This window comes from Crassostrea angulata, chromosome 4 (assembly GCF_025612915.1).
Source record: "Crassostrea angulata isolate pt1a10 chromosome 4, ASM2561291v2, whole genome shotgun sequence".
Lineage (NCBI taxonomy): Eukaryota > Metazoa > Mollusca > Bivalvia > Ostreida > Ostreidae > Magallana > Magallana angulata.
Genome location: NC_069114.1, coordinates 47,488,808 through 47,514,692, shown reverse-complemented (window position 1 = coordinate 47,514,692; position 25,885 = coordinate 47,488,808). Strand labels below are relative to the sequence as shown.

Here is a 25,885-nt window from a genome sequence, read left to right as displayed (position 1 = left end):
TTCTCTCCTCATACCCTATATCCATCTAATCTCTCTTCTTTCAACAAATTTGGTGCAAGATGTTGATGATAACGAAGATTTATATTTAATTGTTCCCAATTATTAAAACTATCTCATGATCATCAAAAATGCTAAACTGTGTGTGTGTGTGTGTGTGTGTGTGTGTGTGTGTGTGTGTGTGTGTGTGTGTGTGTGTGTGTGTGTGTGTGAATCTAATTAAAATTGGACCTTTCATCTCGCTCGCTGTTATGTATGGTTACCGCCCGTGAATGGATCCAACGCAACCTCGTTCAGGTCACGTTCTAGTGACCTTTTGCTCCAACCAATCAGCTTATCACATATGAAATGTTCGATGTGACTGTCGGATGCGTCAACACAAAGATGGCGGCGTCCATGACACCGCGAAAGATATACAGCTCCACAAACATATGCAACCTGTGTGGCTTTTCTTTTACAGTAAAAGAGATTGACGAGAATAGTAAAGCAACTGTAAAGAAGTTATCTAAGTTAAAATTTCGTCTAAGCGAAGAGAAGCGTGCAGCAATCTGTCAAGTGACAACAATTCCGGACAATACAGACGGTGTCTGCACAAAATGTTTCTCAAAAGTTAAGAAAGTTATTAAGTACCGTAAGGAGATTACAGTTATAATATCCCAGTTTGAAGATCATATGAAGCGGAATCTGTCCAAGACACCTGGGTCTAGGAAGAAAAGACTACTAATATCGCCGCAGGTAATAATCACTCGTTGAAAAAACTGTCATTCACGAAAACGCGATTGATCATACTCATGGTAAATTTCATATTTAGTTCTATTCAAGATATCTTCATAAAATAAAAGTTTTGTTAAGCATTAAATTTTCTAGTTAAGGAAGTTGAAAACATTTTATTGTTTAAATAAACATGATAAATGTGTATTCACCAAATTAATACATCATTCATAGTACTTTGACAGGCAACTGTACCAGAGACCAAGTTGGTTCATTTTTGTGAAGGGATTGTACCGACCCATGAGATTCACTATCTATCTACATGTCAACAAAGACCCTTGTTGCCAAGGCCTGAAGGTTTTATGAACAATGCAATTTATTTCCTTACTTTGTTTTCCAGATTGGGAACGGTTAAATGTAAATTAATGTAATTGAGTGAAATATTTACATTTTTAATTGATTGGGCATTAGTATTATCTTCATTGAAAGATTATTTTCATAATGATTCTTAAAGAAATCATTTGATTGTCATATTTTGTCTTGATCAGCTACTATCAATGATTAAAGACAAGTTTCAAAATTGGTAGAATGACTTTAAAATAAGGATATAAAATAACTTTTTAGAGTCGTCATACAGCTTTCTTTAAGGGAACTTCCGGGCATTGTACAGGCAAAATGTTTTGCAAGTAATAGTTATAATATGCTTTAATAAAGAAGAAATTTATGTCTCTAAATGAGTGATGGATAAATCACTTATAGCAGTTAAGTGAATCCTCAAAGGTATTTAAATTAGCTAAATTAAACCTTTAAGTTATTAGATACGAATCCAAGCAATGTTCTTTCATATTTTTAGATTTAAGGTCTACATTGTACAGGAGTGTAAGCTGACAAAAGCTTGAATGCTGGTATGTATTAGGTCCTTGTACAAACATAAAACTTTCAGTTAAATTTATATCTCCATTCTGCATATTCCCAAGGTGTATTTACAAGAGTTATGAAAGTTGTTTTGAGTTACATTATTGCATAACTTATTATCTGTGTTTGTTGGATATTAACAGCTGTAGGGTCATCTGATCAAGAAACCAAAAGTGCCAGAAGATCTCTTCGCTATAGCAAAGTTATCAAAGTTATTGAAAATGCGAACAAAAGTCTAAGTACTTCTTAATATGTAGACGAAGTCAAGGTGCCAAATGTTTGCGAAAAGTTGGTTTTGAGTTCGGTTTACATATTTTTTTTTTGTGTGTGTTAACAAATGTTATTTTCAGATTTTATATGACTTTTTTTTAACATTGAATTTGATTTTATTTTAATTTATTAGTAAGAGATTAAATGTTTGTTTATGATTTTAAATGATGGTAACATTTTAACATTTGGCAATCTATGTTTGAATTGGCTTCATAACTTATAGTGAATTTTACAACCACTGTCTGTCTTACGCAGTATTGAGTATTGATATTTTATGAAAAACATCTGAACTAAAGTAAACTTGTGTTGCGGCTATTTAGACCTTCATATGTTTTTGTTTCCATGTAAAAAATGTTATCAATCAAATTTTACATCTGCATTTACCAGAATATGTACTGTTACATGTATGTTTTTAGTTCTTGTTTTATGGTTTGTTAAAATATTTTCTTTGATTGGTATCTTGTATTTAAAAGGACTGTTGTGATCTGAAGTTAACAAGTATGAATAGAATTTACTGGATATGTACCAAGCAGAATTTTAAGAAAGCAGGCCAATTTTATTAAAAAGTTTGTGATATTCAGACGTATAGCCAGAAAGGAAATGAAGTGTACGCATAAAACGGTCGGGGTCTTATCAAAATTTTAAGTCAATTCCGTGCATAAGAAATCATGCTACATCCCTTTTATCTAGCAAATACGTAGCACTGAAATAGTGCCCCAGTTTGAGATGACACAACAAAGGAGTCATTTAAATACTAGTATCGCTTTCACGAGAGGTAACCATACATAACGGAGAGCGATATGAAAGGTCTAATTTTAATGTGTGTGTGTGTTATAGTGAGTGTTAGGCAGAAACAAGCCAGTTCAAGAAATGTTTGCATTTTGATTCTCGAATGTACACGATGGGTCCCCACCTTCTTATCTATTAATAATTTTTTTTATAATATTTATTATTCAGTTTTTATACAGATAACAATAATTCGTAAACAATACAGGAATAAGTTAGGAAAACATAAATCTAGATTTGACGATTAATACATAGATATCTTGTATATTAAGTCGAATATATTTTGTTTTCAAACAATGAATATACATATAATGGGTAAATTGTATTTTAACAAACAATTGCATTGTATAAGTATATGTATAATATAGAAGTACTCTGATACTATTTGACAATTATGGTCCACCAGGGTCCTTACAACACAAAAAGTCCAAACACTCCCCAGTGGACGATGCTACATGAGACTGTTCTCTCAAAGTAGCTAAATACTTTATAGAATTACAAATTTAAAACATGTAAGTACATGTATATATCACAATGTATCAGCAAAAGAGAAAAGACGTTGTTTGTCATATTTCATAAGACGTAACAGAAGAATATTGAATAAGAGCATTTTTGACACTTTTACACACATTTATTTCAGTTTCTTGCAGAGATTTAATTCTACAGTACATTTTTTATTTGTTGTGTATTAAGAAATACAAACACGTCCGTTTACTACGGCTACATTTTATTAACTGAGAATCCATTAAGGTACATCACAAAAGTTCACAGACTATCAAATATCAACTTTAGCAGAGACAGTGCTTATAATATAAATAAACTACGGCGTTTCCCAATAATAAATGTCCGAATCAATTACTGCCCTAAACATTGTTTTATTTATGCGAGAGATGCTAGAACTTACGATTTTATCAGTATAAACATAACATTTCCTCCCTTCAAATTAATGAACATAAAAGATAAAGAGTAATTCAAACAACACAAAACTAATCTACAGTTATGAAAATCAAGGTATATATGATTATTATATTGTCACAATGTCTACAATTAAAATTAACATTCTTCAATGAGTCTTTTGGTTTTATTACGTGCGCGTGTCGGATAACGTCTCATTAGCGGCGCGTTTTCAGTCGGTATGGTATCGGTACACTCTTTGTTTGATGGCGCAACGGTGGTCAACTCTGTTTGCTCTTTGAACTCTGGTGTAGGGTCGTCACGGTAACTCGGTTCATCGATTTTTTTATTCGAATCTCGCATTTGATTGACATGTCTTTTCCACACGCTCCCTTGTTCGGTTGTAACTTCATATGATAGCGGTCCTAATTTTGATTTAATTTGTCCGTCTATCCATTTTTCATCATTTCTGTAATCTAGCACGATAACATGGTCATTTTTTTTTAAATTACGAGTTGTTCCTCTTTCCTCCACCGCATTTTTCATGGTTTTATCTGTTACAGTTTTTCTTGTGTCAGGTCTAATCAGATCTAAGCATGTCCTAAGATTTCTTCCATGAAATAATTTTGCCGGTGTTTCATTTGTAACGCTGTGAGGCGCGTTCCTATACAATATTAAGAAATTTGCAATCTTTTTGTTGAGTGACATTTCTTGATTTCTCATCGACTCTAGGCTACGTTTGAACGTTTGCACAAATCTCTCTGCTAAACCATTAGTTGCAGGGTGGTACGGAGCGGATTTAAAATGTTTAATTCCATTTTTCCTAATGAATTCGTCAAATTCGTGTGATGTAAATTGTGGTCCATTGTCTGATACAATCTGTTCTGGAATTCCGTTTCGTGCGAAAACTGTACGCAAAATTTCAATGGTTTTAAAAGAAGTTATTTCTTTCATTGGAAAAACTTCAGGCAATTTTGAGTGCGCATCCACCATAATGAGAAAATTTTTATTTAATAATGGTCCGGCGAAGTCAATGTGTATTCTTTGCCAAGGTGCTGACGGCCATTTCCAGGGGTGTACTGGTGCCTTGGTTGGATTATTTTGAATTTTTGAACACCCACTACATGATTTTGTGACGTTTTCTATTTCTTTATCGATGCCTGGCAACCATACGTAACTTCTCGCAATGCCTTTCATCTTCACGACTCCTAAATGAGACGCATGTAGAGTTTCCAGTATTTTTTTTCGAAGTTTCGTTGGAATTATGACTCTGATTCCCCACATCAAACATCCATGTTGTGTGGTTATTTCATCTCTACGATTGTAAAACGGCATCAGAGATGTGTCCTCTGGCTTTTTCCATCCTGATGTCACATGTTGATAAACACAACTCAGCATCGGATTTCTCTTTGTTTCCTTTGCAATTTCCATTGCAGTAACGGGCAAATTTTCAATTTGTTCAATGTTGAAAATATCAGATGCATCTGGCTCATCATTTTCACATGACTTCATGGGAAGTCTTGACAATGCATCTGCGTTTGTGTGATTCTTTGTACTTTTGTACATGATTTCATAGGTGAATCCTGACAGAAACACAGCGTATCTTTGCAATCTTGAAGCGGAGGTTACAGGGATACTTTTTGAAGGATTAAAAATCGAAGTTAATGGTTGGTGATCTGTGATCAGTGTAAACTTCCGTCCAAAAAGATAAGGGTAGAATTTTTTTACCGCCCAATATATCGCCAGTGCTTCTTTGTCGATTTGTGCATAGATTCGTTCAGCCTTTGTCAATGTTTTTGATATGTAAGTAATTGGTCGTTCACTTCCATTTTCGTATTTGTGTGACAACACAGCTCCTATTCCATATGGTGAGGCGTCACAAGCGAGGTACAAGTCCATATCTGGGTCATAATGAGCCAGGACCGTATCGGAAGTAATGAGCCTTTTTGCCTTTTCAAAAGCTTTCTGTTGGCTTTCATTCCATGACAATTTACGTCCTTTTTCCAACAGTTCATGCATTGGTTTCAGTTCACTTGCCAGATTTGGCAGAAATCTATTGTAATAGTTCACCAGTCCAAGAAATGATCTCAGTTGCGTAAGATGTTCAGGTGCTGGCGTTCTTAATACAGCATCAATTTTGTCTTTTGTTTTCCAGATTCCATCTTTTGCGACTTCATGTCCACAATACTGGACACTGTCTTTGAAAAAGTAACATTTTTCAAGGTTAGCCCTTAATCCAAATTTCTGGAGGCGTTGAAGAACACTATCCAAATTTCTCAAGTGTTCCTTATCGGTTTTACCAGTGACTATCATGTCATCTAATATGCAGTGAACACCTGGTAATCCTTGTAGAATCTGGTCCATAGTTCTTTGCCAAATTGATGGTGCCGATGCTACCCCATACAACAGTCTGTTATATCGATACAATCCTTTGTGGGTATTTATCGTCAGGTACGCTTTGGATTTTTCTTCCATTTCCATGTGTAGATATGCTTGTCTCAAATCAATTTTAGAGAAATGTTCTCCATTGGACAAGGACGCAAAAATATCCTCTATTTTCGGTAAGGGATATTGGTCTACGTTTAGGTGAGGGTTGAGTGTGACCTTGAAGTCTCCACAGATCCTAACTTTTCCATTTTTCTTGGGAACTGGAACAATTGGTGTTGCCCAATCGCTCGTGTCCACTTTTTCTAGAATTCCCATATTTTCTAGGTTTCCTAGTTCTTCTTCAACTTTTGGTTTCAAGGCGTATGGAACTGGTCGTGCCTTACAGAAAATTGCTTTCGCATCATCAATTAAATGTAGATTTGTTTTGATTCCATGGACTTTACCGATTCCGTCAGCGAACACTGAGCTATATTTTTGTAAGATTTCACGAATTTTCCTTTGGCTTTCAGGTTTTTCTGTGGCAACCGTCATGATGCTTTTGACATTTTTCCAGTTGAGTTTTATTTCTTTTAGCCATGACCGTCCAAATAGAGTTGATGTCCCTTTTTCTACAACATACAGCTCACAAACTGCACTTTGTCCATTGTGTTCAACTTTTACATCTAGGACTCCAACTGGTTTAAGTTTTTCACCAGAATATGTGCGGAGTTTGATTTTGCTTGGTTTTAATGGCTGCTTACCGAAAATTTCTCGGAACTTTTCCTCTGATATTACGGACACAGCTGATCCGGTATCCAATTCCATTTGAATTTCTTTTCCATTTACTCTGACTTTTAAGAGTATAGGATGATCATCAGTCTTGATAACTGAATTAATGCTCAATTTTTCGATTTCGCATGATGAATCACTGTCATCACTTGTCTGGTCAACATTTCGGACAAATTAGGGCTTTTCGACTTTCGGTCGAAAAGACCTATTGTTTTTGTCTTTTTAGGGCTTTTCGACTTTCGGTCGAAAAGACCTATTGTTTTCGTCTTTTTTTATTATTATACTAGACAGTTTTCTGACAGCGATTTTTTAAAAGCTGTCAGATATATTGAATCAATAATGCAACTGTTATAAAGCCATCCTTTCAAAGTATGGAATGTAAGGTTTTGAACTTCCGGTTCCGGTACTTCCGGAACCTACAGAGACAATTCTAAAAATTAAAAAATCCCAATATTTTGTTTATTTTTCAAGTTTGAACGTTCAAATTTTACAATTAGATCTATCTTGTCTAGCTATACAAAATTGTAAGCGTTGACAAGTATCTTTATCTTACCGTTTTTGAAATATAAAGCCCACAAATTTAAAAAAGGGGGAATGAAAAAACGAAAACATTCAAATGACCTTTAAAAATTTATTTGATGCCTGAACATTATTAAGATAGGAGTAATTAATATACATTCCGAGTTTCATTAAAATCTGTTTACTACTTCCGGTTTTATAGGTCGATGAAACTCGTCTATAGGAGTTTTAATGTTAAACTAAAATCACGCGTCATTCGTTTTCTCAAAAAGTTTTCAATTAAATATTACAATTTTTTATCTGTGTAATGACACATATAATGCGCAGACCGGAAAAGGTTTTGGGTGGAAAATTCGAAAAAATAAGGGATCTGCAGGGGCCAACGTTCAAAACAGCCCTTTGGCTGTAACTTTTTTACCTTTCATCCAAATTTAGAAATCTTTTCACTTTATTGTTTAGAATAGAGAGTACAATTTAAAAAATATGGTCCGAGGGGGCATTTTTTGTCTCCTTATAAGGGTTTTAAGGGCCTGAAAATGATAACTTTATCACAATTCCAAAAAAATTAAATTTCAAGGGTTATCTCGCTTTGCTTAATGAATGATTGGCATTAGAGCTATTGGCCTACCAAAAGTCATGAATCATAGTTGAGTTCTTTCTTACATATGAATTTTTAGAACCTTTCTTTTAGAAACAAACGATGTAGTTGGATATAAAATTCTGGAGTTGTCTTTCTTTGGGCATTTTATTTCTTAAATGTTAACGTCTGGATATATGTTCCTGATATTTAGTCTCATTTTATAATATACAGATTTTGAGAAAAAATATTTAAAATTTAAACAAGGGATTTAAAGGGCTGTCGAAAAGCCCTTCTTTTTTGTTGGAGACAAAAACAGGTCTAGTTTTATTATTATTATTTTCTCGACAGTTTTTTGTCAACGATTTCTATAAAACTGGAAGGTATATAGATACAATTATGCAACCGTCTTACAGCAAATATATCAATCTATGGAAAGTAAGGTTTTGAACTTCCGGTTACGGTACTTCCGGTTTATATAAGGAAAATTGTAAAAATTGAACGAAACGCAATATTTTGTTTAGTTTTTGAATTAGAACGTTCAGCTTTAGGAATTAGATGCATCTTGTCTTGTTGAACAAAATTGTAAGCGTTGACAACTTTCTATATCTTACCGTTTTTGAGATATTCAATCCTAAACTTTAGAAAATGGGGGATGAAAAACAAAAAATTTCAAATGACCTTTAAAAATTTAAATTATACCTTACCATTGTTAAGATAAAAGTAATAAACGTACATTCCGAGTTTCATTGACATATATTGACTACTTCCGGTTTTATAGGTCGATGAAAAGCACCTATAGGAGTTTCAATGTTAAACAAAAGTCACGCGTCGTTCGTTTTCTCAAAAAGTTTTCAAGTTAACATTACAATATTTCAGATGTATAATGGTACACACAATGCACAGACCGGAAAAGTTTTCTGGTAGACAATTTGAGAAAATTAGGGATCTGCAGGGGCCAACGTACAAAACAGTATTTTACCTGTAACTTTTTTATTTCTCTTCCGATTTTAAAAATCTTTTCAGTTTATTGTTAGGAATATAGAGTACAGTTTTAAAATTATGGTCCGAGGGGCCACTTTTTAACTCCTTATAGGGGTTTGGAAGGCCCCAAAGATCATCACTTGTTTAAATTTGAAAATGTTTTTAGTAAGAGTTATCTCGCTTTGCTGTAAGAATGCAGAGCACAAATACTATAAGCATATTAAGTTTTGTGTCCGAGGAATGAATACTTACTTCAATATGATTTTTTGAAAATATTCCTCTGGAAATTAGAAGTGTAGCTACCTGTAAAGTTCTGGAGTTATCTTTCTTTTCACATTGCACTACTCAAAAATTCCTATCTAAGCAACCAAGGCGTTTAGAACACCTGGAAACAAATTAGAGAATATTTTTTTTTAACATTTAATTAAAAAGGGATAATGGGGCTGTCGAAAAGCCCTTACTTTTTGTTGAAGACAAAAAAAGTTCTAGTTTCTTTTGTTTTCTTGGTTTGAATTTTTGTTTTCCTTTACCCGCAATTCCACAGGCTCGAATGATATGTCCTGTTTTGTTACACTTTCGGCAGACAGCTGATTTAAAATAGCAATCAGCTGAATCATGATTCTTTCCATTGCAATGAATGCAATTACTTGGCTGCGGCGACTTAGGTTTTTGATGGTACGTCCTTTGTTGGTTGAGTTTATTGACAATTACTTGTTTATGTCTTAGTTCTTGCGCATCTTTTGAGGCGGTCTCCATTCCCACTGCTATATCAATGGCTTTTTGAAGTGTAAGAGTTGATTTGGATAATAATTGCCCCTGTATTTGTTCGTTATTAAGTCCACACACTATCCTGTCGCGAAGAGTGTCGTTTAAGTTTTCTCCGAATTCGCAATGTTCAGCAAATTTCCTTAGCTTCACCACATAATCGTTTACTGATTCTCCGTCCAGTTGCTGCCTACGATTGAATCGGAATCTCTCTGCGATTACAGATGGTTTTGGAGATAGGTGATCTTTCAATAATTTTTCAATATCCAGTTTTTATCTGCCGGTTTTTCAGGACTGGTCAGGTCTCTCAATAATGAATAGGTTTTTCCCCCGATCAAACTTAAAAGCGCCGGTACTTTCATATCATTCTCTACTTTGTTGGCCTTGAAATATTGTTCAAGTCTCTCAACATATGAAGTCCAAGTTTCAATGCTGTCATCAAAGGGATCAATTTTTCCTATATAACCTGCCATCTTAGTAATAATGACTCAAACTGTTAATTACAGAAACTTTGCAGTAACTTTTATACGAAAATTTCCATGGAATTATCAGTTAGTCTTAAAACATCCTCGTCGCCAATTTGTTGTGTATTAAGAAATACAAACACGTCCGTTTACTACGCTACATTTTATTAACTGAGAATCCATTAAGGTACATCACAAAAGTTCACAGACTATCAAATATCAACTTTAGCAGAGCCAGTGCTTATAATTTAAATAAACTACGGAGTTTCCCATTAATAAATGTCCGAATCAATTACTGCCCTAAACATTGTTTTATTTATGCGAGAGATGCTAGAACTTAAGATTTTATCAGTATAAACATAACAGTATTTATATATTTTATAAGCAATGAAAGAAATTAATAAATTCAACGACTCAATCTTGTCGTTATGTTTTAAATAAAAGCCTAGAATAATATGTTTCTATTTTATATCGATTAATAAAAAGGAACCTAATTTTCTCCAAATATGTTCAACATTTTTACATTCAAATAATAAATGTTTAGTGTTTTTAATTGTTTTACATATATTACAGTTATTCCCCATTGTCCCTTAACCATTTACCATATGCATTGTTGCAGAGAATATTATGGAGCATTTTGTAATTAAATTCAGCTATTTTATTGTCATTTATATCTTTGACTTTTCTCGTGTATATATTTTTCCATAGATTTGAATCATTTACCGGTATGGCAAACTCTTGAGAAAGTTTAAATTTATAACACGGTTTAACAAATTTCATGTGTATTACGTTTTTATAAAAGAATTGGCATTTTTTACATAAACCAACTTCTAATTGTGTTCCACAACCCAAACACTAGTATTATGTTCAAAAACAAGATTATGGTTTATAACTACAAAACACAGGTCTAATGTTTAAATCTAGTGATGTCCTCCATTTCCCCTTTCTTAATTTTATGTATCGGTTTGTGTCCGTATTTTGTGGTTCACCTGTTCCCCAGTTTGTGTACACTAACGGGGTTCCATTGTCCAAGATCCAGTCAGTTCCGTCCCAGAATCCCTGAATGAATGGCCGCGTGTAACTGGTACCTGGGAAGGGGATATTCAACAGAGTACCTAAGATGAAAAAAAGACTAAGTCATTAAAGTTGCACTTAAATTTCATACAATCTTATTACATTCGGATACAACACTATTTTCGAGCATCTGAACAAAAAAATCGGTAAGACGGCATACGCCGAACGACCTTTCGACAAACAAATCATTTTATGACCGAGCAAAGCATGCCAGAAAATGTAACCATATACTATCATTCAATTCAGAAGGCTGTTTCCAGTCAGCTCCGTTCCATAATCCTTGAATGAATGGCCTTTTGTTAATGGGGTCCGGTAAAGAAACATTAGAAAACGTTTCTGAAATTAAACGACCATAAAAAATACAAAATCAATTAATGTTTTTTTCAAAGTCAGATTCAAATATTATAATGGGAGTTCAACATTCAAGGTTAAACTTAAAGTAGATCCAGTGTTCTGTGATGTCACACTTTTTTGTAAAACATTGAATTCTTTAAAAATTGTGCAAGATAGTTTTATTTATTTTATGTGAATATAATCACATGGATGTAATTAGAATTATTGGTAGGTTCAAGATATTTTCGCACTTAATTTTATACAAAATTTCCAAATTTTTATATATTTTATCTAGCAAAGGGGAAATAACTCGTTTTCTGACTTTTCTCTCAGTTGTATGTCTAAATGCTATAGTTTTTCTTTTTCCAACGATTAATTTTCAAATATTTTTGTAATTTTAGTTTTCTGATAAAGTTGACATTAAAATTCAACAAGAAAAACAAATTTCTGCCTACAAGATTTAACAAAAAAATATGCATATTTCTAATGCTAAAATATGCTTTAGTTTATGTTTATCTGGCATCTCAAAAAGTGTGATGACATGTATATTTTTTCTAACAATTGATGACATGTACGTCTATAAAGTCGAAATCAGTTCGGTTTTTCAACTTTCCTCAGAGAATTTTACGAGTATGGAGCTACCTTAATAATCAAAGTGAACAGCATATTATTTTCCTACTAGTTGGCCATGGTTCTTAATCAATCTGGTTTTACATTGGTTTATTGTCAAATAGGCAGTAAACCATGGACTGCTTACGTCGGAATTATGCAAATGTATCATCAGTTTGATAATAACTAGAAGTTTGTTAAACACAACGAAAAGTCTTCCGTTTAAATATACTTTTAAAAAAGCAATTGAATAATGTTTATTAAGGTAGAAGACCTTCCAGTGATTGTAAGGTTTTTTTTATTATTAAGGTCTTCCGTTTCCAACGGAAGACCTTATAGTGATTTTAATATTTCTTTTTAAGGTCTTCCGTTTCCAACGGAAGACCCTATAGTGATTGTAGTGTTTATTCTTTCTTTCTTATTTTTTTTTCTCCTTTTTGTCGGCAGAATTTCTCAGAGTTGTCTTGATAGATTTCCCTGAAATTTTTAAGGATGATTGAAAATGATAATATCTCGAGGCGTTTCTTTTCATTTTTTCAAAATTCATTTCCGGTCGTTTTCCTGTCCCGCGTCAAAAAACCTTGTTCCCTCGAGATCTCAAAATCGGCAAACACTTGAAGATCTAAACTTTGTGGGATGATAGACCTTTAGTTGTAAATGTGTTTAAATTATTTTGTATTGTTCGTCTTAACTTCCGGTCGTCACTGGAAGCACTTCAAAAATAATTATTTTTACGCTTTAAATTCCTTTTCCATATAATAAATATATAAGTATAAATCTATACATAGGTTGTCTATGCGATGTTATATCAACAAAAAATTCTACTTCCGGTGAGATATCTCAATTATCTCAGGTATTTTGTTTAAAACACATTCTGTTCCCCCGAGGTCTCAGAGACTATAAGTGATATAAGCACGAAACTTTCATGGATGATAGACATTTGATTGAAGATGTGTTGAACCTGTTTCATTTTATCTTCCGTCACTTCCGGTCCACATAGGAAGAGTTCGAATCAATCGAGCTGTTTATCAGTTTAACATTATTTCTTTGATATTTGTAGTAGGCTCGATGAACAATAAATTACAAAAGGCAAGTATACAAGAAATATTGAATACAATTTACATTGAGCACTTGCGTTTGTCCGTTTCCTGTCCCAAGACAAAAAAAAAACTTTATTTCGACGAAATCTCAAAAACGTTTACGACTTGAACAACCAAACTGTGTGGGATGATAGACCTATGTATGTACATGAGTTAAAACTATTTTGTTTAATCCGTGGTAACTTCCGGTCGTCACAGGAAGTACACCCAAATTTGATTTTATAAAAATGTTTTGTTATGTAGCAAGTAGGTATCAATTTAGCAATAGAAATACAAAATGTCATCTACTCATGGTAAAAAAAAAATCTACTTCCGGTGAGACATCTCAAATATCTCTGGTAATTTCTTTTTTAAATTGTCCCGAGACAAAAACCTTTTCTTAAAGAAATATTATAATTAACAAAAATCTGAACATCCGAACTTTGAGGAAAGACAAAACAATGTATGAAGTTATGTTTACTATGCTCTTTATGTATAATACGGCTTAACTTCCGGTGAGGTCGTCACAGAAAGTACTCAAAAATTGACATTTTGTGTTTTTCTTTTGTTTAACTTAGAAATAATTTCTTGGGAATTCCTTTTCAGTATATATTATATTTCTTTTCTTTTCACAAGAGAAATGGATTTTTATGTGCAGATTTTTGCATGAGGAACGGAAGTCCTTTTTGTTGCTATAGCAACAAGAGTCTAGTTACATGTATTATTATTTTTTCCCATTTTTTGTCCACAAGATTCCTCAGAGATGGCTAGATAGATTTACTTCAAGTTATTAGGACTGATAGAGAATGATAATATTTCGAGGCGTTGTTTTTTTTTTTCATTTTTTCAAAATTCATTTCCTGTCGTCCGTTTCCTGTCCCGCAACGAAAAAAGCTTGTCACCTCGAGATTTCAAAAATGGTAAAGACTTGAACAACCAAACTTTGTACGATGATAGACCTGTGTATATAAATATGTTTAAATTATTTTGTTTTGTTCGTCGTCACTTCCGGTCGTCACCGGAGACACTTCTCAGATATCTCAATCATCTTTGGTAGCTTTTTTAAAACACATTTTGTACCCGCGAGTTCTCAGAAACTATAAGTGATCAAGACACGAAACTTTCATGGATGATAGACATTTGATTGAAGATGTGTTTCACCGGTTTCATGTTGTCTTCCGTCACTTTCGGTCCACACCGGAAGAGTTAAAAAAAATCGAGCTGTTTATCAGTTTTACTATTTTTCTTTGATATTTTTAGTTAGATAAATGAAAAATAATGTACAAAAGGCAAGTTTACAAGAAATATTTAATATAATTTACATTGAGCACTGCCGTTTGTCCGTTTCCTGTCCCGAGACAATTAACTTTATATTGACAAGATCTCAAAAACGGTGACGACTTTGTGGGATGATAGACCTATGTATGTACAAATGTTAACACTATTTGTTTTATCCGGTGTAACTTCCGGTCGTCACAGGAAGTACACTCAAATCGATTTTTAAGAATACTTTGGTTATTTAGCATCGAAGTAACATTTAAGCTATAGAATTACAATAGATCACCTACACCTTAAAAAAACCAAAAATTAACATTCTACTTCCGGTGGACATCTCAAATATCTCTGGTTCCCTTCTTTTATAAACACAAAGTACCCGCGAGATCTCATAAATTGTGAGAGTACAAGACACAAAACTTATTTGGATGATGGACAATTGATTGAACATGTGTTTAACGGGTTTCATGTGATCGTATGTCACTTCCGGTTCTCACTGGAAGCGTTCAAGCAAACAACGCTTTTTTCAAACTTCAGAATTAAAAAAAAAAACATTTTACTTTGGGTGATGTACAGTAACATACTGTAGGTAAATGTTCTAAAAATATCCACTTTCAATTCTGTAATCACTTCCGTTTGTCCGTTTCCGGTCCCTAGACAAAATCCTTTTCTGAACGAGATATAATAAAAAACAAATACTTGAACATCCAAACGTTGCGTAAAGACAAAACAATGTATAAATATATGTCAACTATGATCCCGGGTAACTTCCGTTCGTCACAGAAAGTACTCAAAAGATGACATTTTGCCTTTTTTGTTTTGTTTAAATTAGAAATAATTTCTTGTGAATTCCTTTACAGTATATATTATATTCATTCTCTTTTTACAAGAAAAATGGATTTGTTAATACAGATTCATAATGAGGAACGGAAGACCTTTTTGTTGTTATAGCAACAAGAGTCTAGTTTTCTATCCGTTCTTAAAACCTCTTCAAATTCCATTCAACCATCCCTAAGGAACTCTCAATACATATATTCATATTCACAAATGCACTATTATTGTGATTTTTTTTATAAAATTATTACCGTGAAAATTACATTCCATCCTTTTAAAAATAAAACCGGTAATCTAAGGTTTATTATGATTATTTTTTATGCTTCCAATATTAAAATATTTCTGATTTTTACATTTTATGAAGACTTTATATAAAGATATGAATTGACAGAAAAGCTAATATATTGACCATTTAATATGAGAGAAAAACTGATTTCAGTGTTTTATTTTACACAATTCAAAGTATAAAACGGGCACTTTTAAAGCTTATTAAAATGTAATTTGATATGCAAATCTTATTTTAAAAACAAATTGCGAAATCCAAGTATCATATCATTAGTTCACATAAGTTAAATAATCCAACATTAATGTTATTGTTTTAAAATTCCTAAAAGAGACTCATTAATCTACAGCAATTCTGAATTGCGAAACGTATGATATTTTCCTACGCCGATATTCCGCCAAAAATATAGTCCTTCTTAGATTCTAAACTATAACTATTTCTATGCCAAAGTTGTATGATAGTTAATTAACGAGCCGAGTACAGAACGCGTACGCACGCTTTCGCGCAGCGTTTCATTTGTATTGTGACGTCATCTTTTTGCTTGGTTGACGCCATGGCGTGATAGTTTTTGTTGAAAATATCTTGTTTGATGCGTAAAAATAATGTTATATTGTGGAATAAACATAAATGTCTCGAAGTAAGCTATATTTGGGCTTGGGTCGAAAACGTGAAGAGGATTCAGCAAGCCTAGCCCTCTGTCACGTTTTCTTAACCCGCCTAAATATAGTTTAATTCATATATTTCAAGAAAATAACCATTTATTTTATATTAATGACCCTTAATATGTGATGTTATATATTTTTTATTACTTAAATATGTCTGAATGTTTTAATAATACTATAAAGATCATCTTTTCCGCCTTTGTCAAATAAAAAATAGCCATTATCTGACTAATCCGGGAAATTGTTCTTACAAAAATCAACTTTGATAAGACCCCTGGAACAAACCAGGAGGTAAAAGGGTTTTTTTATTTGACCATTTGATGCCTTTTAGCAATAACTTTAATATGTAGAACACAAAAAGAAATCCCTAGGGCAGAAGTTTTGAAAAAATGTAAAAAAAAAAATATGCAAAATTGATACATTTCAAGCAAAATCCCATAGAGTCCTATCTTAAAGATTAACAAACTTTGAGATGACCCCCTAAACAAACGGTGTGGTAAATGTCGTATTTTTTAATTGTAAAATAATAATTATATCAGTAGAAATTCATGTAAAGAGTTTCATCCAAAAATCTAGGGCAGAACAAATTAGACCCGGCCTCGTTAAAAAGAAAAATATATTATTTTGATTTCCTCTCATATTGATTTAATGGAAATTAATCAAATTTACGTTTAACAAATCGTAAACCAGAAAAGACTCTTTGCATATATGATTTTAAAACAAATCAAATACTCTGCACTCAGTAAAGCCCCTTCATCAACCTTGAAAAATTACAGAAAAGTGTTGAAAAACAAAAACGTACGAAAAAAATACTCAACAAAAAAAAAAACTCGAATAAGTTAAGATAGGACTTAATCATTTTCAAATTATTTTTAGTACGAGTTACGTTAACTTTGAACCCCAAATTGTTGCCCTTTCTCGCGATATGGTCTCAAATAAGCATAACTTCCATTTTTGTATCGTTACCCTCTGTTACTATGGTAACAGCACTACATACATGTAGCTTAAAACATATGGTGTTATGCCGTTATACTCATCACAATCTATTTAACTGTAATGTTTGAAGAAAATTAGTAAGTATACGTGGCCAATGAGTTTTGATTTTTACATAGAGTAGATTTTAAACTCTTGGACTTGTTATATGAAAGCTTATACTTCTTCTATTCATACAAATCGAATTTTAAAAACAAATATCATTACAGTTCAGTGTGGCACAATTGTAATATACAAGAGGCCAATAAGCCTTAACGGTCACCTGAGTAGCATATAACCCATACACAAACTTGTCGAGGATTTAAAGGATTATTAAATTCTGATATAAAAAGCCAGGGCAATACATACATGTATACGTAATACAACGTACAAATTTAGTGGTTAAAAGCAGAGAGCTAGAAACGATGGAATTTTATTTCAGAATTTAAAGGATTCATACTTTTAAAATAATTATTATCTATCTATGAATGAAGTTTGCATGTATAGTAACAGACATTCGGTTTATTCTACTATTAGCGCACACATTACGATTCGCACTACTTTGTTAACTATTCAGTGACAGCTTTGTGTAAATTAAAAATTTCATATCTTGATGCATTTCTCTTCAGATTTAAAATTTTATACAGTGGCATAATTATTCAATCATACTTAAAAGCTTAAAAAAATTTAATCGGGAAGTACTCTAGTCTCGCCTACTATAAAAGTAAAGTTAAGTTACATGTGTATTCGGAAAACAACAATACATTGCAAATTATGCTATTTGATGCATGTTGTAGTTTCAGCATAACATTAACTTATTTGATAATACTGATAGCTAATATCACATGCCAATCATTTCTTTAAAAGGAATATTTTGTTTCTGTTCTGTTTACCGATCCCGATTCAGATAAACGTGTGCTAGCCTAGTTCCATGAGCTACCCATTACGCACAGGAACCAGGCTAGCTCATGCGCAGGCTGAATTTTCCCCATAGCATCCGGTTTAACCTCGCTTATATATTTTCTGCGTGGACCTCAGGGTCCACGCAATCAACAGGATAACTATTCACAAACCTTACAAATAATCACAAATATCTTGATAAATATCATTTCTCATATATTCAATCTCTCTTAAAACAGTGTTTTGAACATTCAATTTTCCTTTCAATACATAAAGAATTTTTTTCTTTGACATTGTTTCATCATCAAATCTACATTTCAGCTTATATTTGTATATTGTATATGCAACAAAAGCTATTTAATCCAATGTTTTTTCGTTGACTTCAATGTAAAATCCAAGTACAATAATTTTCCAAGTAACAGTAAACTTAAGATTTGACATTGTTTCATCATCAAATCTACATTTCAGCTTATATTTGTATATTGTATATGCAACAAAAGCTATTTAAACCAATGTTTTTTCGTTGACTTCAATGTAAAATCCAAGTACAATAATTTTCCAAGTAACAGTAAACTTAAGAAAGGAACCAATTTTTCCCAAATAGGTTTGACAATTTCACAATCATATAACACATGTTTTATGTCTTCTTCAATGTTGCAAAAGGTGCAAAATGGCGATACATCTCTATTCCATTTACTCACATATACATTATTATTTAATATATCATTTAACAGTTTGTAGTTAAATTCTGCTATTCTTTTCTCATACATATTCTTTATTTTGGACACATATACATTTTTCCATATATACCCTTCCTTAATGTTGAATATTCGATTCAATTTATTTTCTTGGACCGATTTTTGAAATTTAATATCAATGAATATTGAGTAGTAAAAATCGCTTTTTGTAGATCTAGATAGATTTTGTAACATGATTTTTAAAAAGAACATGTACATCATTTTTTATATTTACGTACTTTGCATATGAACAATCAAATTTTTGTCTAAAATGTTTGACAGCTCTTTTTAACATAACATATTCACAAGTTATATTGTTCTTATTAACTAATTTGTTTGAAAAATATGTTATATCATACATTTCCCCAGTTTCGTCAAAAATATCTTTAACATATAATATGCCAACCTTAAGCCAGTTATAAAAACATAGTGGCTTTGAATCGTATTGAAAAAGTTTGTTATTCCATAAAAATTGGCTTAAAATCTCATCTCGTATTACACTACCAATCGATTTTTGTATTTTACAACTATTAAAGGCATTGAATACATTTCGATAAAACTGCGGTAGCTTTATCAGTTCGAAAAAATCGGAATTGTTTGGATAACACTCATTGGTTTTAATAATAACAAAGACTGTAATATTGTGTTGTTGCAAAATCTCACTTAGTGTTTTACTATCCTATCTAACCATGATGCTGTAGCAGCATAAAATTTACTCTCTACTTCGATTATCTCGATACCACCTTGTTCAATTTTCACAATTAACGTGTAACTTCTCTTTATTCTGTCTCATTTTTTCCTCAAAAAATTATATATTAATTTTGAAACATTTTTTTAAAATTTCAACATCTGGGTTTTGTAAAGTATTAGTATTGTATACTATATTTGAGATACATGTAGCTAAGGTATTTATAATTGTACATTTTCCAAATATTGTAAGATTTCGTTTTTTCCAAACACTTAAAATTCTTTCAAGTTGTTCTAGTTTACTTGTCCAGTTTTTCTCAAAACATTCGGTTTTATCATGTCCAATATAAATGCCTAAAGATTTAATGCACGAATTTGTAATTCGTACACCTCTTATATAGGTTTCTTCCGCGTATTTATTTACAAGTGAGCCAGTTAATAGGCATTCTGTTTTTTCTATATTAAGTTTAGGTCCGGCAACTTTAGAGAATTCTGAAATTGTTTTTTAATACTTTTGTCAAGGATTGTTAATATCTTTTACCATACTTGTGCAATCATCTGCATGTTGAATCATTTTTATACTATCGTCTGTCACGTAATTTTTTTGAAATGATAGCCCTTTGATTTCGTTATCGCTCTTTATCTGAACTGCTAATATTTCTAGAACAAGCATAAATAATAATGCAAAGACCGGACAGCCTTGACGTATTCCTCTTTGCATTATACATGGTTTTGACATCCATCCATTGTTTTTAAATTTAAATGTGGGCTTATTTTAAAGTGTTTTTATCATCCCAATAAATTTTGAACCAAAGTTAAACTTTTCTAAGTTTTGAACATAAAATTGTATTCTATGGAGTCGAACGCTTTTTCGAAATCTAGGAATAGTAATATTCCGTCTAAATCAATATGGTCGTAATATTCAAAGACATCTAAAATCAATCGCGCGTTTTCGCCTATGTATCGTCCTTTAATATAAGCACTTTGTTCACGATTTATAATTTTACCAGCTACATTTTGTAATCGTAAAGCTAAGATATGTGCAAATATTTTGTAGTCAACATTAGTTAAGCTTAAAGGTCTATAGTTTTTTAAATTGTCATTTTCTCCTTTTTTAAAAACTAGAGATAAAACGACATTTCGCTGAGAGAATGGTAAAATTCCTATTTCAATGTTTTTAAGAAAAGATGCGTAATATATGTCTTTTAATTCATTCCAAAACATATTATAAAATTCTGCCGCAAGTCCATCTTGTCCAGGAGATTTATTTTTCCTACATTTAATCGCTGTTTCACATTCGAGCATGGTAGGCAGTTCATCACATTCTCTTTTATCATTTTCTGTGATTTTTCGCATTTTATATTTTTAAGATATGTTTCAATGGCGTCATCACTAATACTTTTGCTTTTATATAGTGTTTCAAAGAAGTCTATAAGGCAGTCCATAATTCCTTTATTGTCCAAGTGTTCTATTTGATTGTTATCTTTTATTTTATTGATTGTATTTGTCGTTTGTTGCTTTCTTTCAAGATTTAAAGTAGTAGTGGACATCATAACCATGTATTCAGTTTTTTGCCTACATGTGAAAACTTTAAATGCTATTTTCAATTCAGCTTCATTAATTTTCTCCAAAATTGTTTCGGAGCGATTCTGCAATTTTTTGCTACTGTAAAATTTTCGAGTTCTTTTTAATTACTTAATCTTTAATTACTAAATCTCTTGAAACGAATATGTTCATTCTTTTTATGGACCGTTAAGGAGTTATTCTTACACACGCAGTACTCAATGGACGGACAGTAAATTACGATTACTATTGTATGGCACGCCGGGGCTGTCTTATATGGGAATTTAACATTATACGCAGTGTTCTCCTCATTATATTTGGTAGTATATTCATTATATGAGGTCTTTTATACATTATTTAGTGTGCATTTTCTATTTTATATAGTACTTCTTTCATTATATGATGTAGTTATTTCACTATATCATGTACATCTATCATTATATGAGGTGCTTCCAACATTATATGAGGTGCTTCCAACATTATATGAGGTGCTTCTAACATTATATGCGGTCGTTCTAACATTATATGCGGTGAACACAACGTTATATTATGTACTTTTCACATTACATACAGTATATTCATTATTATCTATACTACTATATTAAAATAATAGATTCGAATTTTTTAGTTTTAATACCAATTAATTGGAAGAGTACTGTCTTTATTTTTATATATTCTAAACATCATTGGTTCTTGAAGATTACCAATTTGTTTTTATTTTTTCTCAATCAAGTTTCGCTAATTAATAATCAACGAAAATTCCTCAAAAAATTCCGGAAATCATCTGAATTTTTTGGATTTTACAATTTTGCGCATGTGCATTACATTCACGGTAAATCACGGGAGGCTCTTTATTTTATGTTTCCACAATGTCACATTTGCATGGATAACAAATGCATATAAAATTTCATTAGAATTTTTTTTTCTGTTCATCAAAGAAAATACGGGTGACAACTCTAACACAATGCATTTACTATAAAAAAAAACCCCGGGAGTTTAGATTGTCAACATGGTGTGTAAAAAACCTTATTGAAGAAATGTTGAATTCTTCAATTATAAAATTAAACTTTTCGAACAAAGGTATTTACAGCTTCAACATGGTTTGTTATGAACAATTTGACTGTTATTTTCAGTGCAACTTTATTAATTTTCTCCAAAATCGTTTTGGAGCGATTATGCGATTTTCTGCTACATTACGGGTATATGGGAGGCAGTCACAGATTATATTATTCCAACTCAGCAGAATGTAGTGAAATTAATAGCATTATTGTAGGCTTAATGCTTGGTAATGCAAATGTCAACAATATACTGTGTGTCGATGTATCTATTTCGTAAATGTCCGATATCATATGCTATGTCAACCCGTGCACTCACGGATCAAAATCTAGTATGTAGTATTTCTGTTATTATGATGATGATGAGCGTTAAATATTATGTCCTGTCCTGTTAGCATTCCGTGCGGTAGTTTATGCATTTTGTTGTGATGTAGACACAGTATTATATGCTGTGCTTTCATCTTTATGATGATGATCTTTTGGAAGCTTATTTTCGGAATCTCTCAGAAATATAAACGCAGAGTTTTTAGTATGCAAGTATATAGAGGTGTGAAGCTGAACTCTCGTACTTGTGTGCATGAGCTCTAAACCGGACACGTGGACATAAAATCCATAAAAAATAAGTTTTTTCTAAATATGAATTATCAAAATAAAAAAATATAATAGCGGGAACAGAACATATAAGTTGTCAACATTTAATCTGTATGTGTGCACGAATGAAGATCTTATTTCTTTATGGATTCAATATGCCAATTATATATTTATGCAGACATTACCGATGATTTTTCAAGCTCGAATGGCGTACATTGAGAGAAGAATGGAAGGGGGAGGGGTGTCTTAAAATTTCAGAAACTGCTCATTCATCTTCATTTAATGCAGATGTAAAGATTACTATCTGGGATAAATATAATCTAAATTACAAGTTTGAAGTAAACGATATTTATTAATTTGGCGGTACTTCAAGAAAAGTTTTGCCACAAGGAATACATCTGTGAAATATGAAAGCAATTGCCCCACCAACTCAAAAGTTAGGGCCAAGATCTATATTTTTGCGGACAAACAGATGGACGAACAGGGCAAAAACTATATACTTCCGAATCTTCGATTAGGACGGGGGCATAAAAAAGCTTAAACTTAAAAATTTAAAATGTCTCTGTGCTAACTAACCGTACGAATCTTGTACCTTTGGCAAGCGAACATGTATATCACGGGAAGGTCCATCAATGAATATTGTATTAAGTATTCAGGAACTGATCGAATATTTATTTCCACCCACCTCTTTTCCAAAACCAAGAAATAAGAATTCCTTTAACGCTAAATGGGTATTTCTAAGAGATTAATTTAAAATTTTGGCAAGGTCCTAGAAATATGGATAAAAAACTTAACTTTCAATTACGAATTGTGATTTGTGTAGTATTGAAATTATTTTTTTTAAACTTATCAGGTGAAAAACTTAAATAGGCAATATGCAGATCTATTTTCACGCCTTATAATTTGGAAAGATATACTGTAATCCTCATCAAGTATTTAAGAATGTTTAAGCAGGGCTAGACAAAAAGATGAAAACACAGCATATAATACTGTGTCTACATCACAACGAAATGCATAAACTACCGCACGGAATGCTAACAGGACCGGACATAATATTTAACGTTCATCATCATCAAAATAACAGAAATACTACATTTAATAATGAATATAATGCATGTAATGTGAGAAGTACATAATATAATGTTGTGTTCACCGCATATAATGTTAGAACGACCGCATATAATGTTAGAAGCACCTCATATAATGTTGGAAGCACCTCATATAATGTTGGAAGCAACTCATATAATGATAGATGTACATAATATAGTGAAAACACTACATCATATAATGAAAGAAGTACTATATAAAATGGAAAATGCACACGATATAATGTAAAAAAAAAAAGACCTCATATAATGAATATACTATCAAATATAATGAGGAGAACACTGCGTATAATGTTAAATCCCCATAAAAGACAGCCCCGGCGTTCCATACTAGTGCAAGGTAACATTAGTGTCCTTTAGAAATAAAATCAAATAATCATTGCTACTCTTAATTTGAAAGAAAAAAGCAAAAAAAAGTTTCATTATATTTTAATCAATAATAACAATGCATTTATTTGCATTCTAGAATTATTGAATGTTATTTTTTTTAAAATTGTTAGCGGCCCATTTGGATCAAGTTTTACCTCACCAAAATAATTCTTCCGCTCATACATCTAAGACAACACAGTTAAAGATCGATTTACTGGGGTTCGAGTATTAGTGCCTTAAGCATCCCCAACACAGCCCGGACTTGGCCCCCATGGACTTTGCGGTATTTCCATACATCAAGTCATTTCGCGTCGCAAGTACCTTTGCCGAATTGTACAAGGACGCTTACCGCTTTTTTCAGATGAACATTTAAAGGAGGATATTTCCTCCTGCTATTTCGACATCGAAGTCCAATACACGGCATTGAACACAACATCCGAATACAATATAATAAAAGAAAACATAAGAAAAGCCACAGTTTTGCTTAATTCACCTTGAGATGAATTAATGAACATTCACAATACTCCTAACATCTATTTCATACAATGTCTCCAAAAATGTATAACGCCACACGCCATATAAACATAGGACAATATTTCGATGGAATGGAAGCGAGCTTTAAATGTTCCTATATCCAAAGGTGGCGACAAAACAAATACCGATAGCAATTTCCACTCAGCCGGAGTCCTTACAATGTGTTTTCATTGTTTTTGAAAAGATAACTCTGAGGAAAATTTCCGACTCTTTAAGGCTAGGTTGTGTTAAGACAAGGACTTCTGTATTTGTCAACCAAACAAAACCTCCGTGGTTTATTGTCAAACAGGGGGTCAGGCATGGTAGAGTTTTGTTAACATTTCTTCATGCTGATAACATTTCATGTATTTAAACATTCTATATTCTAAGCTATGCAAGTGATGATAAACACCAGCTTCACATTCTTGTAAATGACGATTTATCTTTCTTAATGTTGTAGAAAAAGGAAATAAACAACAGGAAAACATTCATCTTGGGAGCTCTTCGATTCTTTTAAATCGGCAAAGCAGAAAGCCATTAAGGCATAGTGCTACACAACAAACAGAACTGGTGGACCGAATTGCTACTGCCTATAATAAAAGATAAATAAAATCTTGTTAGGGCCTTTGACATCAGAATTACTACATGTAATGTCAACTCCCTCAACCTGTCTCACTGTCGTTCGTTTATCAGTCTTATATGGTTGTGAATTATGAAATGCCATAACACAAGCAATTCGAGCCTGAATACAATATAGCATGGCATTTGCAAAGGTAACTTGAATCTCTCGAAACAGACTCAATCTGACATCTGATTTACTTATTTAATCAACAAATCATGACTGTTCATCGATGGACCATGATTTTTTTAAAAACATTTAACTTCGTTTTCCAGTGTTCAAATCCACACACAATATAGTCATATGCTGACAAATCAAACGAAATTCAAACATATCTGCTGTACAGGCATTTGTCCCGTTTGAGTCACTTTTTATACTTCCGAACCAACTTCAAAACCGGACAGAGCGCACATCAGTCAATTTATGACAAAATAAAATGTTTATAATGATCTTCAAATAATGGTTGTTTGGCTCCATGTGTTCAAAAGTCAACACGAAACAAAACAAAAACAGGAAATAAATGGCATTTAAAATAAAAAGGAAATACCATATTGCATATACAAAATAAAGAAGAAAAAAGTACATT

General features: G+C 32.3%; 2 protein-coding genes across 4 annotated transcripts in view; one reads left to right on the top strand and one right to left on the bottom strand.

Annotated features, from left to right (window-relative positions):
• The first annotated feature begins 345 nt into the window (after nucleotides 1-345).
• On the top strand, nucleotides 346-25,822 carry LOC128181873 (uncharacterized). The gene is made up of 3 exons (XM_052850427.1): nucleotides 346-732; nucleotides 954-1,065; nucleotides 25,141-25,822. The coding sequence occupies exons 1-3, from the start codon at nucleotides 346-348 to the stop codon at nucleotides 25,284-25,286; spliced, it is 645 nt and encodes a 214-aa protein (XP_052706387.1). The 3' UTR covers nucleotides 25,287-25,822.
• The window catches only part of LOC128181872 (uncharacterized), a 33,118-nt gene continuing 18,045 nt past the window's right edge, over nucleotides 10,813-25,885 (bottom strand). For 2 of the 3 annotated variants that reach the window (XM_052850426.1, XM_052850424.1), the window contains exons 3-4: nucleotides 11,344-11,448; nucleotides 10,813-11,153 (exon numbers count right to left, since the gene is read on the bottom strand). In XM_052850426.1, coding sequence (XP_052706386.1) covers nucleotides 10,918-11,153; nucleotides 11,344-11,448 — 341 coding nt within the window. In that variant the 3' untranslated portion in view covers nucleotides 10,813-10,917. The remainder of the gene's footprint in view (nucleotides 11,154-11,343; nucleotides 11,449-25,885) is intronic. The other variant, XM_052850425.1, reaches the window with a different exon arrangement.

What these genes read in the sequence shown, in the direction of transcription:
- LOC128181873 (XM_052850427.1), top strand. Translation starts at nt 346, where the DNA reads ATGTTCGATGTGACTGTCGGATGCGTCAACACAAAGATGGCGGCGTCC. An exon ending in GACTACTAATATCGCCGCAG is followed by an intron (nt 733 to 953) that starts GTAATAATCACT and finishes GTACTTTGACAG; the next exon opens with GCAACTGTACCAGAGACCAA. An exon ending in CTTGTTGCCAAGGCCTGAAG is followed by an intron (nt 1,066 to 25,140) that starts GTTTTATGAACA and finishes TTAATGTTGTAG; the next exon opens with AAAAAGGAAATAAACAACAG.